General features: G+C 37.4%; 1 protein-coding gene across 2 annotated transcripts in view; it reads left to right on the top strand.

Annotated features, from left to right (window-relative positions):
• Positions 1-16,464, top strand: part of LOC145996490 (SAP domain-containing ribonucleoprotein) — a 28,234-nt gene extending 11,770 nt beyond the window's left edge. For both annotated transcript variants that reach the window (XM_083132990.1, XM_083132989.1), the window contains 5 exons: positions 2,372-2,445; positions 5,838-6,068; positions 12,729-12,836; positions 14,401-14,469; positions 15,891-16,464. In XM_083132990.1, the coding sequence (XP_082989116.1) occupies positions 2,372-2,445; positions 5,838-6,068; positions 12,729-12,836; positions 14,401-14,469; positions 15,891-16,067 (659 nt within the window). In that variant the 3' untranslated portion in view covers positions 16,068-16,464. The remainder of the gene's footprint in view (positions 1-2,371; positions 2,446-5,837; positions 6,069-12,728; positions 12,837-14,400; positions 14,470-15,890) is intronic.
• Positions 16,465-16,667: the final 203 nt, after the last annotated feature.

Genomic DNA, 16,667 nt, shown 5'->3' with positions numbered 1-16,667 from the left:
TCCGAAGGAGCAACGTCTGGTGAATACGGCGGGTGGGGTAAAACTTCCCATCTGACATTTTCTAAATAGGTTTTGACCAGTTTTGCGACATGTGGGTGAGCGTTATCATGTTGAAAAATAAGTTGATCATGTCTGTTCTCCCATTCTGGTCGTTTCCTGGCCAGAGCTTGCTTCAAACGCATTAATTGTCGTCGATAACGTTCTCCATTAATAGTTTCACCCGGTTGCAGCAGCTCATAGTACACCACACCTTTCATATCCCACCATATGCACAGCATAGCCTTTGCACAGTGAATATCTCGTTTCGGTTGTGATGGATCTGGTTCACCTGGCTTCACCCAGGCCTTTTTTCGTTTCGGGTTCTCATAATGGATCCACTTCTCATCGCCAGTAACAATGTGATGCAAAAACCCTTTTCTTTTCTGTCTTTGAAGCAGCAATTCGTAAATGGTTTTTCATCTTTCAACGTCTCTGTCTTTCAATTCATGTGGAACCCAATGTGACATCATTCCCATGGCTTTGAGGCGTTTGGAAACTGTTGTTTGATCAACACCTAATGCTTCTGCAAGTTCTTCCTGCATTTGACACGAATCCTGATCGAGCAATGCTCTCAATTCTTCGTCTTCAAATTTTTTTGGCTGTCCAGGTTGCTCTTGGTCTTCCAGGCCGAAATCACCACTTCTAAACCGTGCAAACCACTTCTGACACGTTTGCTCAGCTAGCGCATGGTCACCATACACTTCCACCAAAATACAATGACTTTCGGTAGCACTTTTCTGCATGTTAAAGTAATGAAGCAGAACACCCCGCAAAAACACTTTATCTGGCACGAACTGCGCCATGTTCAATTGACTACAAAATGCTGTTGTTGACGTGTCAATCAACTGCCCTATACTACTAAACGATGCGCGCTGACAGGAGTTTTCAACGCATGTGTGGCTACACGGAACTGTGGGACGATACGCTCATTACGCCATCTCTTGTCCAGGCGTACGAATTAATTCCTAGACCAAATAGATGTATTCTAGTCTGAGTATGCGAAATGGCAAATATTAACTCCGCACCTTAAATATATAAGGGTTGACCAAATGAAAGTGAGACTCTTGTTTTTTTTCTGTAATGATTTATTGGTTGGAAATATATGCACATACAGGAAGTAAAAGTGATCCATGGGTGACATATCCTGTACACATAGTCACCTTGTCTGTGCAAGGAAGTGTCCCAGCACGTCACAAGGGTATGGATACCCGGAGCAAAGAACGTCCGTGGTTGACTGTGGAACCAATCCTCAATTTTTTCTTCGACGAGAAGGGCCCATTGCTTTTCGATTAGCTGGACGCAGGTGGGACTCAACGCAACCACATACTACATTACCCTAAACAACATGAGAGTGTGTGTGTTGTCGTGCAACAGAAGAACCCATCTGACAACATGCCAGGTTGCTTACTCTTGTTGAGTGCCGATTTCAGTTTGTTTAGGGTAGTGCAGTATGTGGTTACGTTGACACGACGTTGCGTCCATCTATTCCAAAAGTAAATGAGCCCTTCTCGTCAGAAAAAAAGTGAAGATTGGTTCCGCAGTCAACCATGGACGTTTTTCGCTTAGGATATCCATACCCTTGTGACACGCTGGGACACTTGCTTGAACAGACAAGGTGACTACGTGTAGAGGATCACTTTTACTTCCTGTATGTTCAAATATTCCAACCAATAATCATTACAGAAAAATACCAAAAGTCTCACTTTCATTTGGGCAACCCTTGTATATACCCTTCAATTGAATTGAGTTTGAATTTTTATATGCATTGGAATTGCACAGGCCCTTTATATTGTTAATACATATTTGTGTGGGGAGAGGTGGTAATATGTAATGTTGAAATAGATAAAATATCTACTTGCACCCTTGAATTTTTGGACAGTTTGCAATGAAAACCGGGAATTATTCTTGAATTTTATCATCGTCCTAGAGTAGCCACCCTATTATGGTAGTAACAATGATGTTAGGGAGAAATAGTAAGCAATATTGAATTTGCACTTCAAAGTAATGATCAAATGCCTTCTGCGTCAGGATGGTGCATCGTGAGCAGCAACATCATGCCATTGTCTGAATAACAGATTCTCGATAGATGTTGTCTCACGTATCAAATTGCATCCTTGAATGCAGCGAACTGTTTTTGATTCACAGCACACTGGATTATGAAGGCTTATTTCCAGCCTACTCTATTGACTACATGCCGAGAAAACGTACATACCTTAGCATGTAGTCAGATATTAGTCTACGATAATTATTTATTAATGTGAAGTATGATTGACTTAACTACAAATATTTATGCAACATTGGTTTGTTTTAAATTTATTTTTCTTCCTACTAGGAAATATCAACCTGGAGAATGATTCTGGTGCAGCAGATTCCGAAGAAGTGTTGGATGAAGATGATGTTCTGGCTGTAAGTTGGCATAATTTTGTAAAAAACTAAAACTAAATCCTCAAAGCATTTTGGTACTACAAAAGAATTAATTCGTATTGAATTTCTTCTATTCAACTGCAGTTAACTATAGTTATTGTAGAATTAATATAAAGCTATACCGATCTGTATTTGTCAATTCTTTTCCAGCATTTTGGTGTTTCGTGGGCTCCACGTCCAACACTTGTGTTGTTCATTTATTTTGCCTCAGTATTGCCCAAAGAACTGTATTATAAGAGGTTTAATATTCTGATGTAATTCATGAATATTTTAAATTGAGTGGAATACTTTAATATAGGCTAAGTCAATATTTTGAACAACTTTTAATTGTTACAAGATCCAAGCCTTGTAATTAAGGGGTCCCGGGTTCGATTCCCGGTGGAGGGACATAGTGGTTCGGATACCACTTTAAACTGTAGGTCCAGTCCCGATTAGCCTTACTCTGCATAAAGTGGACTTAGAACACCAACTCAATCAGTTGTAGTCAAGGGGTCCCGGGTTCGATACCAGGTGGAGGTACATAGTGGTTCGGATCACACTTTAAACTAGGTTCAGTTCCATTAAGCCTTACTGTGCATAAAGTGGACTTAAAACTCCTAATCAATCGATCAATTACAATTTTCAAGCATCAATATAGGTATTGGTTCAAAGTGGCATGAGCTAAGCCCTAAATTAATAATAACTTAATTTCTTCTGCCAACTGTAATTGTTTTTCTTTGGTATTGTGACATGCACACAATTGCATCTTTCGTAAGTGAAAATGACAGTGAATCAATACATGTTTTAAGTTGTGTGTGTGCATGTTTGGGGGGAGGGGGTTATCTATTTCAGGTTTGTGTTGGAAGGCACATGGCATGTATTTTTCAATAAGAAAATATATTATGGTACATTTTTGTTACCATGCTATTGATTGGAAAGTTTCATACTTACTCCAAAAACTTACATCAGGAAAATCATGTGCAGTAACCTTTAATTCAGGGGTTCCCAAACTTTTTCTTTTACGGCACCCTTAGCGTTGTAAGATTTTTTCAGTGTTGCCCTAGTCAGAATGTAGACCCATCTACAACTCGCAATGCTTAGTTAGTGTGGTTAGGTTGTTGCCTTAAGTTAAAAAATAAGCACATACAAGTGGCATTTCAGTGAAAATATTAGAACATTTCATGGCACCCCTGTAAGCTATCCAGGGTGCCATGGTGCACACTTTGGGAACCACTGCTTTACTTGAATAATTTTATCAAAACAAATGTACAACAACAGTTAAATCACAAGACAAGTAATTATAATACTGTTAACTTTTTTTAAATAACTTGAAAACATTGTTTGTCGATGTTTGATAGTTCTTGTTACGGGAATGTAAACATTGCCAGAAATGAAGCAAAGAGTAGAGGATAGAAAATTACTAGGAAACAAATTGTTTCAAATAGGGCTGAACCGATACCGATACTGATCCTGTCACCGATTCCCACCGGTACTTGAAAATTGCAATAATTAAAAACTTGTTCAAAATATTTATAAATATTCTTGCATCAAATTACCAAGATATTTGCTTTAGAATATTCAAGAATTACATGAGAATATGAAAATAGATGTTATGCAATTACAAAGTATAGTTTTTCGTGGAAAATTGGTGCAAAATAAAAAGAAGTTAGCATTTTACATATTTTCCAGGATAATTACACTCCGCGAAAGTGTCGCGAGGATTTTTTGCGGAAACCGTAGAAGACCAGTATGCCACAAAAGTATCAGTAGATGAATTCCAACCGATACTTTCCGATACCGATACCACTGGTATCGGCTCAGGCCCGGTTTCAAAACCTTTCGATGATGTTTACTTGTAGTTTCCTGTGGTTTTTCTTAAGCCAAATCCACCAAAATGAAAATACTAGTTGTGCAATTACACCGTTGGGAATAGCTTTGCTCATGATAGAGATGCAAATATGGGGTGTAAGGGGAAACCTTCTGGACCCAAAAGTCAACCTCACTTCCATGTGGTACATCCCAGTAAATGCTTCTTGCAAGCAAACGAGGCTCTGGCATCTGGATCTACGGCCAATATAATCTTCATAGAACTATGTGTGTGTGTTCTCCTGTGTTTGTCCTTGTGCGTGCTGAGTGCCCTTTTACAGCCTCAGCTTTTATCCTAGTTAAGGATATGTTAGTTCTCCCAGACAGTAAAGTTTTAGTTCTTGTTTAGTTGTGAATAAATGAATTAGTTTTAAAACTCAAAGAGAGAGAGAGAGAGAGAGAGAAAGGATCTTTCTTTTTTCCTTCTTTCTTTCTTTCTTCTCTTCTTTCTCTTTCTCTCTCTCTCTCTCTCTTCATCTTTCTCTCTTTCTCATGAAGAGAGGGAGAGCTCTCTCCTCTCTCTCTCTCTCTCTTCATCTCTCTCCCCCTCTCTCATGAAAAGAGAGAGAGCTCTCTCCTCCTCTCTCTCTCTCTCTCTCTCTCTCCGAGGAAGAAGATAGAAGAGAGGAAAAGAATTAAGAAGGAAAAAGAAAGTAAGAAGGAAAGGAAAAAAGAGAGAGGTTTAGAGAGAGAAAGAGAGAGTCTCTCTCTCTAGAGAGAGAAAGAAGAGAAAAGATGAGACAGGAACTTTTAGAGACCTTTTTTTTTTTTTGGGACCTGCCCATATTTTTGTTTTAGTCAAGGGGCTTATCCCCGTGTAACGTGACGGGCCCAAATAGTCTATGTGCTGAAGTACCCATAATATACGAGGGGAGAGTGAAAAGTTTTGAGCCTCATAGGAAGGGGTATTTGAGCCATAGTTTCTCATTATGATTTCTATACATAATCACATAATCTTTATAATCACCACCAGATCAATGCACTTATGCATTCTGTGCTTAAATTTGTTTACAGTCATCTGGTAGAATGATTTGTCCTGAGTCTCACGTCTTCGTCCGTGTGGAAGTGACGTCCTCGAAGTGAATTCTTCATAGCAGGGAAAAGATGAAAATCTGATGGGAGCAGGTTGGGGGAATAAGGTGGATGGGGAAGTGTGGTGATGCCACACTCAACCAAAGCAGCCTGTTCAGTGAGGCCTTGCCGACAGAGGTAGCGAGTCACGACACTATCAGCCACTCTCTTCTCTGACACTTCATTAATTTTCAACCTGACAAAAAAATAGAAGAAAACATGTGAATTTCATAAAAGTTTGCGCAGTGTCTCCTAAAACACAAACATTACATCCTCCAAAATTTGAACTACTTGCCATCACTCTGTCCATGCGAGGCTCAAAACTTTTCACTCTCCCCTTGTACAAATCAATCAATCAGAGATGGAAAATATAATTCTTCTGTCAGTGTTAGGTAAGGTTGAATGTGAGATTTTGTATAGGTGTGTGACATTATTTTATTTATTGTATTGCATAACAGGATGTTGCCGAAGAGGTCTTGGACGATGACATCAGCAAAGAGGTTGATATCAAAGCAGTGGCAGAGGATTTGAAAGAATCTCTGGATGAACCAGGCACAGAGAAACAGGCAGCTAAAAAAATTGTCTTGAAAAGAGTAACATCAATCACAAGTGTGGAAAAGGAGAACCAGGAGACAGCCAAAGAACCAGATAAAAAAGTTATTAAATTGACAGAATTGAGTGCAAAAGAGGTAAGGATACTTGCTAGTAAATATATTTATTGCTGTACATGAAAAATTTTTCACTTTTTCGCAAATACATATTTACCGTATGGGTGTGTTCCTTATTGCCATGACTAAACACAGATCAAATGAACATAACTGGCCTCGTGAATTTAGTGAAAATTGTTATTTTACAGGGTGGCTACTCACCGGGAATTCTGCGTGAATTGTTGGCTCCGGGAATTTTTCTCCGTAGACGTGAAAAATTGCAATTTTTATAAATCCAAATCCTATTGAATTTATACGTATTGATAAATGCCCTGAGGCAAGATTTTCACATTTGAGTATTTGTTTTTATCGAGGAAGGAAAATAATGTGTGATAAATAAAGCAGAATTCTCTCGATTTGTTTACTTTGTTATTGTCCTTTGTAGAGCAATCTAACAGATGGAAGATTATTGCGAGATAAGATTTCTTGAAGATGATTAGGTAGATTTGAGTGAAATTGTTACAAAATTAACAATTTTTTGCAGGTTAGAATATGTAAAAAATATATGTAACTCACGAGTTACAATGCGAGAACCAGTGTTGCTAATCCGTTCGCTAGAAAAATCGCTACAGTGTGCCGAGGCACAGCTGTTACAGAAATCAGCTCTATCTAACGTTGAGTTCTGAACGCCATATGAGACGTATTCGCCAGTGGAGGGGTCTTCCCTACATTCCACCGCGTGACAAGAACCACCAACTAATATTTCAACCTTGCCCGAAACTTCCAACTAAATTCCTAAACCATTCAATGTGTTCTCGTACATCTCGCCAGTAGCGCTAGAAGCTATGACTGGAGGGCCACAAGTTAAACTTATGTTCGTATAATGTGATTCCAAATAAATTTAATAAACTTCCTAGGGAAACCACCTTTCGTTGTCGAATAAACGCTCGCTATAGGTAATGTGGAGCCTAACTTCCACAATAAATCACAAAGTCTTTTATTTATTTATTAACAAACTATACCTTTCCTTTAGGTACACCCTGTACGTTACGTTAAGCCAAACCTGATTAAGTCTTCAAGTTGTTAGTTATCAAATTTCATAACACTATCCGACTTTCTCATTTAACTAAAATGTACCCCCTTTTTAGGCACACCCTATATGCTGAATTAGACCAAACTCAAATAATCCTTCTGATTATTCATACGAATCTCGTGCTTTGAAATTTCGTTTCTCAAAGTGACAGGTTATACTAAACTGGTATGTCACCTGGGATCAAAACCACTGACAATTCCCGCGAGAGATGAAACTAGAACTTTACTTAAGGCCTATGCCACCATACAAGATTCCCTTGAAATTACCATGGAACTATCATTCCGATGATTGAGAACACCAATTCAAGGTAGTACTGGTTAACTACTTAACAGTAATGTATGCCCCTAGATATCCTCATAATAAAATTATTACTGACAAATCTCAGGATGAAAAGTGGGAGGTGGGCTTCCCCCCTTCTGGAAAGAAACTGGTATTAGTACACAAAATGCTAATATGTTCTACACACTGAGGTACCCTTTGGGTTAAATTGCAACACCGCGAGTTAACAATAGGAACTTTATTTATTAATTAACATGAAAAGAATTTGTATGTTAGTTTCACAATCATTAATCAACGCTGAAAGAAGGCCATATGTTAATAACAACTACTTACATTTCACTCGTGTCTGTATAAACAATTAAATCGACACCGCTCAAAACTTTCTGGAAGTACACCAATCGGTGACAGACAACACTTTAATGACACTCAAAAGGATGGCAGTGTACCTTTGATTCAATCTTTCCCGACTTTATGCATCTCTTACAGATATGGATGCGTAATAAAATAAAAAACATCAGCCGGAGTTCAAAATGAACATATCATAAGACTTTTGTTTTTAAATGAGACGTTGGTTACATAAACAACAAATTTTACTGAGATATCAACATCTACTTTGATAAGAGCTAAATCATATGATATCATGCGTCACGTGACCTTGACCTAATTACGCCCTTGCGCTACATACAAGCCAATGAATGAGAAATCAATACTCTTTTACAGACAATATGAATAGATTACCTATGTTGTTCATAAATGTTTATTATGACTAGTCAACGATATTCTTTTCACGTAGCTATTCTTAGAATCCTTTGTTACCGACCACGTTTTGCGGTAATGCGTTAACGCGAAAATGTTATGGCCATAACCCGTTGCACACGAATGCTAGCATAATACAGAATGCGATGAATGGTGGTTTTCTCAATTATCCTTACATCAGCATCTGGTAGTCACTTAGATAAAAGAATTTTACGTACTTACATAGTCACTGTGCCTATCAATCATCAACTCCTGTAAGCCGAAAAGAAAATTCACTTATCCTTCGTTAAAGCGTCCATCGGCTTCGTATTTTTATCAAATCATCAAACATCAACTTTCGTGCTCAAATCTTTCTATTTAGATCAACTCGTACGTTCATGATTGAGCGGATATCCCTCGATTTCCATCATCATGTCCAATTGACTCGTCCATTTTTTTCCTTTTCCTTCCAGAATCCGTTTTCGTTCCGTCCTTTCTTCCGGGTTTTCCAAACACTCCCATCCTCCCGTACTCTCTACCTCAGATCTTATGCACATTCATTCTTCCCAAGATGAATGCATAAATACCAGATGATATCGTATTAATAGTACAATTTGCATAATGTCATTACTTAATTAAATTATAATTCACAGAAGTATTTTTATAACCAGCGACTAAAAACAATTAAGAAAGAAGACTATTTCTTTACAAAGTGTCAACCGAGGACATCTATTGAGTACCATTGGTATTACAAAAGAACTTTAAATGCATTACCGCCTACTGCTGCCATCTCACGTGCAAACAATAAATTAGGTAACTTGTTACGCTAAATAAGCAATTTGAGGTTGGCAGTCCTGAATTAAATATCTTACAAATACTCACTTAAGTATATAGCAAATTAATTCACAGCAGAATGTCGCTTATGACAAAGTTTGTCATAGCCATGCATTATAACCAGGGCTGGGATTGATATGTACAGTCACGGACAGTTCTGGGTTGTAACAATCTTATTAACTTTCAATGGATTCGTTACAACCCAGTAGTTTCCGTGACTGTATATACATGTGAACTAAAACTTCGCTAAATATGGACTAACACATGCGTAACATTACCCAAAATGATGCAAAGACGACGTCTTCATAGTGATTCATTGTTTGTGTGATTTCAAATAAAGTAAAATAAATATTCTTCCATTGCATTAATGGACCTGGTGGCATTTTAACTGTTCACTCCCAATAAGCCCGTCCACACTGGTACTGGAACTGCAACAATATGTGATTGATACACGACTGACACTACCACTGGTTTGAGAACTAATAACCTGCAAATGTGTTAAACTGCGAAAATTGGACCACAAACACTCCTTAAGCAGTATTATTGTCTATGATGGGTGACAGCCGGCTGCCTTTGTTGTACATTTACAAACGATGCTGGCTTTCGGAACAATAAGAAGAATAAGAAGTTCATATATTGCCACGAGACAATAAGCCGTGCAGCTTTTTCCTTTGTTATAAACTTGTCACCCATCAAAGCATGCCAATTTTAACAAAGAAAGCGATATGCATCACATTAGCTTAAAAAATAACAGCTTCCGTCATACAATTTCTACACGAAAACGTGTCGGAGCCGAGAGTTGAAATTCTCATGCATCCACATAAGTTATTTCGTTTGAGCAATTATAAAGTGATGAAATATCAACAATAGTAGTGGAGGCATTATGGAATTTAACATTCACTAACCAAACACATACACACAAGCAATACACGCACACAACGTCAAACCAGTCAAATACTTAAAATAAAAATGGTGCTTCCAAATAAAAATGGTGCTTCCAATCCAACAAAACTCACCGCCACTTGCCTTTTTCTTCCGTGATATAATTAGTGCTTCATTAATACAGTTAGCAACACTAGTTACTAGCTAGCCGATGAACATGCGCTGCATAAAAAAAGCAACCACTACGTCATGCTATATTGCCACATTACCATCCCTGTCGAACGCTGTGAACCGCGACCTGGAGCGCTATTCAATTGCTTTCAATGATGTTTGCGCGAGTGTGTCCAGTAATGGAATGACAATTGGCAACAATGGCGAAGGTTGGCGAGCAGGGTAGAACACGTGATGCTGAGAGAGTGGGAGACGAAACGAAAATTGGGATCTGCGCAATGGCAAAGATATGTGTGTTGCACTCTATCATAACATTTGTGTGACTTGTGTTTGTAGATGTAGGCCTATTTCGAGTCTGAGTATGTGAAATGGCAATGTAAACTAAGGACCTGAAATTAAATGTTTTAAATATTTCGTTTAACTAAATTAAATTAGAATTTTTGGATACATTGGAATCACACATACAATTTATATTGTTACTATATTTGCGTGTGCATATCAGTGGCGCAACCACAGGGGGCATTCCCCCCCCAACCTTGAATGGATATGAATTCTGAGGAGGGCAAGGGGGCAAACATTGATGGCCAAGGGCACCTGCAGAGGGCACAAAGGTGCAGTTTTCCCCCTCAATTTCTAATTTTATGCAAATAAAAATACATTTCATAAAATTTTCTCGCTTGCTTCGCTCGCAATGCCTGCTTTTCTTAGTCTCATCAAGTTCAGAGCCATAGCTAGGGAGCGGCAGGAGTCTGCCCTGGCCACCAAACAATATAAATGATAAAAGTTGTAAAAGAGAGAATGCCATGGTGCCTCGTGAAATTATTTGCACCCTGTTAAATCAATATTGTTTTCAGTTTGCAAAAAAATGAATTAAAAATGTTCTTGTTCGCTTCACTCGCAATATGATTGTTTTCTGTAATGCACTGTAAATTACCAGAAAGAGAAATAAGACTTATCTTAAGGGATTTTGAAAAAATGGTGGGAGGAAAAGCAGCATGCACATTTGAGAGCCAATTTATATAATTTTTGCTGTTGGTTTGTTATGTTTGTGGTGGCCGCGGTGGCTCAGTCGGTAACGCGTCTGACTACCATGCTCAAGGTCCCGGGTTCGATCCCCGGCCGGTTCAAATCCGGGAACTTTTCTAACGGTGGAAGCGGCCCCGGCGCCTACCCAGCCTCGAATAACATGGGTACCTGGGGGAAACCCTGGGGGGTAAAGGCGGTCAGGGGCGTGATGCTGATCACATCACCCCCACTCACGACCGGATCAAGAAAGTGTGGGGCGTTACCCCTACACCCCCTATATGCCTTCATGGCGTGGTGCTATGCACAGGGGAACACTTTACCTTTTTTTTTGTTATAAAGTGGATGAATTGATTATGTAATGAATATAAATAATAGACCTATATGCTGTGTGTACACGCACACACACAAATATAGTAACAATATGACGTGTCTGTGTGATTCCAATGTATCCAAAAATTCTAATTTAATTTAGTTAGACGGTATATATACAGGGCTCGAAAAATCCCGGTCGCCATGGTGACTATGATCTTTTGCTGTAATATGTATGAAATTTTGATGATTCTAAGTTCAAATTGCAGTACACCGTAAGTTAGCAAATGATTTTTTTTCTTTTATCAATGTTGTGAACATTCCATAGAGTCAGTAACAATTTCTTACCCTTTGTCCCGCAACACCCCATTTCCTGCTTTCTCAAATAATTTAGCGATGTTTTTAATACCGTGATGCTCAGCATCTTATACAGTGTGTTTCAAAAGTCGCACAACCCAAAATTTGGAAATGTATATCATGAAAGCCGTACGAGATATTTACACCGGGTTTTCTAATATTGGTCATGTGCAACATTTGATGAATTTTTGACTGGCGATTTTATGGATTGAGTGAAAATTCCCATTTTTGGACATATCTCCGTATATGGCAACACTAGCAGGTCGAAATATTGCCAACAGTCGCATGCAACATGTGTCTAAGTATTGGCTATACATTTACGTGAAAATTCAAGGTTTTGTGCAGAAATTGGACTCTTGAGAGAATCCTAGGCTGCCCCTGGTTACATTGAATTCTCTTCGCTCACTTTCGCCACTACTGTGCCTGTTTTTTTTATTGATTCAGCATGGCGTATTCATTGGAGCAGTGCGTGTGCATTGCTGAAGAGTATTTTACTACTCATTCTTACACTCATGTGCAAGAGGTTTACTAATAAAAATGCCCTGCTTCTGCTGTACCTCATAAAGCAACTGTTTTACAACCAGTCAAACACCAACAAATGATCCCACAAATTGTTTAAGAGTTGGTATTTATTGTTGAAAATCAGTTCTCAGATGTTTTCAGCAAATTAACAATCTTTTTTAAAATAATGTAATTTCATTTATTTAGATAAATGCTAACATAAATTTATGAACCCTATGATAGCCTACAGGATTAGTTTAGTGCAGAAAACCCGGTGTAAATATATTTTTTCCTGGCGCCTGATTTTCAGAGCTGGCACCTAGCCTTGAAGAAAATTTTTCGAGCACTGTATATATATGAAAGAACCGTGTAAAACAATAATGCAGGTATTACTATAAAGTTCCACATCCATTGTGTTACATAATGGGAATAAGTTCAACAGTTTATGCATTTTATTATTATTATTATTGACAAACTTATCTTGTTTGTAATTGACACTCAATTTATCTTTTAAGCGCATAGAGAGAAGAGCACAGAAATTTGGAGCTGCAGTGTCAGATGATGCTAGGAAAGCAGCTAGAGCAGCAAGATTTGGAATTGCTGCAGGAAATACACAAAAAACTGTAAGTTCTTTGTTTATTAAAGGCTTTTGCATGTTTTGTGTTCATAAACACACTAAGTTACAAGGATATAATGAATAACGAGTTTTTGATTTGTAACATACTTCAAGAAACACATTCGTGATTGTTTGAACAACCACTGTATAGCTCAGCAAAGATCAGGAAAACTCCGGCAAACTCACAAACTAATGTGGACAGTCATTTTTCTCTTCTTGCTTCACCTTTACTTGTGCCCAAGGGTACACTTGGGTGCAAGTAGGAGAAGAAAAATAAATATGACACAATAGACCGAAGTGAATGAAAAATGTAGTAGGGCCAATCCATTACAAAGTGATCCTACCACTCAAAAGGTAAAATTAGTCCACATACTATTTAAACAGCATTAAACTTAAACTTTAGCTTTAGCGTAGTGAGGTACACTAAATAGTTACTAATTTGATATTTACATGTCCTTGAATGGCTTTAAGAATTCAGATTAACAAAGAGAAGTGGAAATGTAATAAAAGTTGTATTTTTACATTAAGAATTGAGTGTATAAGGAATGCTCAATAAATTTGTAATTTTCACAAATAAATTTGGTTATTATTAAAATGTTTGAGTTGAGGAGGTTCTTTTCCCTTGATATTGTTCCCTTAAAGTATTAGGTGAGTAATATGGTATAATGGAGTTACTAAATGAGGTATTCACATAGGTCACACCCAGATCTGTTTTAAAAATTAATAACAGAAAAAATAAAAATGTTTTCACTGGAATAAAATACCTGAGATGAAAGGTTGCAATCTACTTCCCCCAAATAATATGATGGATAAAAAGTTGTAAAAATACACAGTTTTTTCAAGTTTTGTGGTGGTAGGTGAAGCTTTTACCGCCATCTGAGTCACACTTGGAATTCCAGTTATTCTTGAATTGCCCAAAAACGTTGTTCACAGACCTCAGTCTCCAGGACAGTAACAATGTCATCATTCTGAAACTATTAGAATTAGAAATTCTTTATTCATGGGCGAAGTTCAGCCTGTGGCTGCTCTGCCACTAAATGATGATAATGTCTTTGTTCACAAAATAATTAGATTTGAAACGTTTGATTCATACACCTGGAACACATGGATTGGCGCAGTATGTAGCAGTGGTACATTTCTAAAACCGGGACCTTGCTTTAAAGTGTATTTTTTTACACATTATTCCATGTAAAATTTAAAATTTAAGATAAATATGCAGTTGTTTTGGAGTCCGAGCTATGTATATGAATCTATCCCATAATGTATAGGGAAAACAAAGGACTTTTTCAATCTCAGCTTGTTAATAATAGTAACAATGGATATGTTGTTTTGTAATTCATGTATGTCATACCTTCATATGCATGCTTTCCCAGAAGTGGCACTTTAATTGCCTCTGTGCAATGCTGGTCGAAATATAGACCATCTGTCCTCAGCGGATATCCCAGCACTGTCAAAATACCGACAATCTGCCCACTAAAGATTAAACTTATAGGTAATGTATTCATCATCATTTACATTTCATGTTATGTATGCATGTATATACACTCATGTCTGCTCTTATTACTATTCAGGGTGAAGGCACTGAAATTTTGCAAAAGAGAGCGGAAAGATTTGGAACCGTCGCAACTGTAGGCAGCACAGTAAGTACATTTTGTAACAGATAGAGGTAAAGCTTATTGTTTAAATATTTTAGGACTTTGTCTGATCAGCAGTATTGTAATTAATACAGTTTAACAAGTGTGACGAAACCCACTTTCATTGTTTGGAACATGATAAATTTGAGAGTTTGAAGAATGATTTTCTTTTTGCAGGAAATGTTCTAGAAATGTGATTTAGGAAATTCGAATAATTTTGTTATGAGTAAACACCCTGCAGTCTTTCGACTTGGTTTTGACCAATATGTGGGCCAGCCTCCATGGCAGAGTGGTTAGCATGAATGCTACGTTGCCAGGGGTCCTGGGTTCGAATCCCAGCCTGGGCATTCTTTCTTAGTGTCCCTTCATTAATTTTGTCATATCACCACTCATCCTGAACTTCGCAATTAGTTGCCGGCCTCCGTAGTGGAGTGGTTATCACAGCATGTTGCAATGCCAGGGGTCCCGGTTCAAATCCCCTCATGGTCATTGTTGTTTGTGAGTGTTCCCTTATCAATTTCATCATATCATCCACATCTTTACAATTAGCCAAAAAGGGGCAGAAAAGCAAAGTAAAATAAACCAAATCAATCAATCAATTACAATTAGCCAAAAAGTGGCAGAAAAGCAAAGTAAAATAAACCAAATCAATCAATTAATTGCAATTAGCCTAAAAGTGGGAGAAAAGTAAAGTAAAATAAACCAAATCAATCAATCAATTGCAATTAGCCAAAAAGTGGCAGAAAAGCAAAGTAAAATAAACCTAATCAATTGCAATTAGCCAAAACGTGGCAGAAAAGCAAAGTAAAATAAACCAAATCAATCAATCAATTGCAATTAGCCAAAAAGTGGGAGAAAAGCAAAGTAAAATAAACCAAATCAATCAATCAATAGCATTTAGCCAAAAAGTGACAGAAAAGCAAAGTAAAATAAACCAAATCAATCAATCAATTGCAATTAGCCAAAAAGTGACAGAAAAGCAAAGTAAAATAAACCAAATCAATCAATCAATTGCAATTAGCCAAAAAGTGGCAGAAAAGCAAAGTAAAATAAACCAAATCAATCAATTATTTGCAATTAGCCAAAAAGTGGGAAAAAGCAAAGTAAAATAAACCAAATCAATTGATCAATTGCAATTAGCCAAAAAGTGAGAGAAAAGCAAAGTAAAATAAACCAAATCAATCAATCAATTGCAATTAACCAAAAAGTGGCAGAAAAGCAAAGTAAAATAAACCAAATCAATCGATCAATTGCAATTAACCAAAAAGTGGGAGAAAAGCAAAGTAAAATGAACCAAATCAATCAATCAATTGCAATTAGCCAAAAAGTGGCAGAAAAGCGAAGTAAAATAAACCAAATCAATTAATTTAAACAGTGTGTGATGTAACCGGATATTTCGATGAATTCTGCATTATAATTATTTTCAGATGGATCTGGATGAGAGAATGCGGAAAAGGCGCGAACGATTTGGGCTGGCCGAACCTGACGAGAGTACAAAGAAAACATTCACAAAGCAAGTTCGATTGAGTGTCACGGCGCCAATCGATGATGAACTTGAGGAGAAGAAGCGAAAGCGAGCAGAAAGATTCAAGACGAACAAGTAAAATACAAACGCGTGCATGTGCATCAAGTGAATGGAAATAACTTTTTGTGTGAATGAATGTGTGGGTGCTTATGTGTACAGCAATAACTTTGTTAAGTCAGTATACTGATTTATTATTTCCTTTGAGATATAAGTCTTCATTTTACTGAACTGATTTACTTACAAGTGAAAAATAGTGGTTTTTACTGCTTATCAGCAATTTGTTCTACGAATGATGGATGATACCTCTTACTCCATGTTAGAAAACTTGTTTCTTAGTTTTGAAAGTTGAAACTGTATTTGCAATGAGAGCATCTATTTAATATTTTTTACCTGAATCATGTATGTTGTTGATGTAAAATATGTGATGTGTGTATATCACACAAATGATAGAATAAACCCCCTTACATTTTCTTCAATTGTTCTCATTTTTTATAAAAGTGTTTTAATGGAATGTTAAAAAAAATAACTTCACTAGTGACAACCCAGCATCAAGGAATCCTGCTTGTAAGGTAAAAGTAAAGGTACCCCTGTGTGTGCACACACATGCCATGAAGCATGCATATGGAGGGATGTGATCAGTATCACACCCAGCTACCTTTATCCCCTTGCCCTCCCCTAA

The sequence above is a fragment of the Lepisma saccharinum genome, chromosome 12 (assembly GCF_977018435.1).
Source record: "Lepisma saccharinum chromosome 12, izLepSacc3.1, whole genome shotgun sequence".
NCBI classification, from domain to species: domain Eukaryota; kingdom Metazoa; phylum Arthropoda; class Insecta; order Zygentoma; family Lepismatidae; genus Lepisma; species Lepisma saccharinum.
The sequence above is the reverse complement of the archived record's forward strand: the minus strand, read 5'-3'. Positions and strand labels throughout refer to the sequence as shown.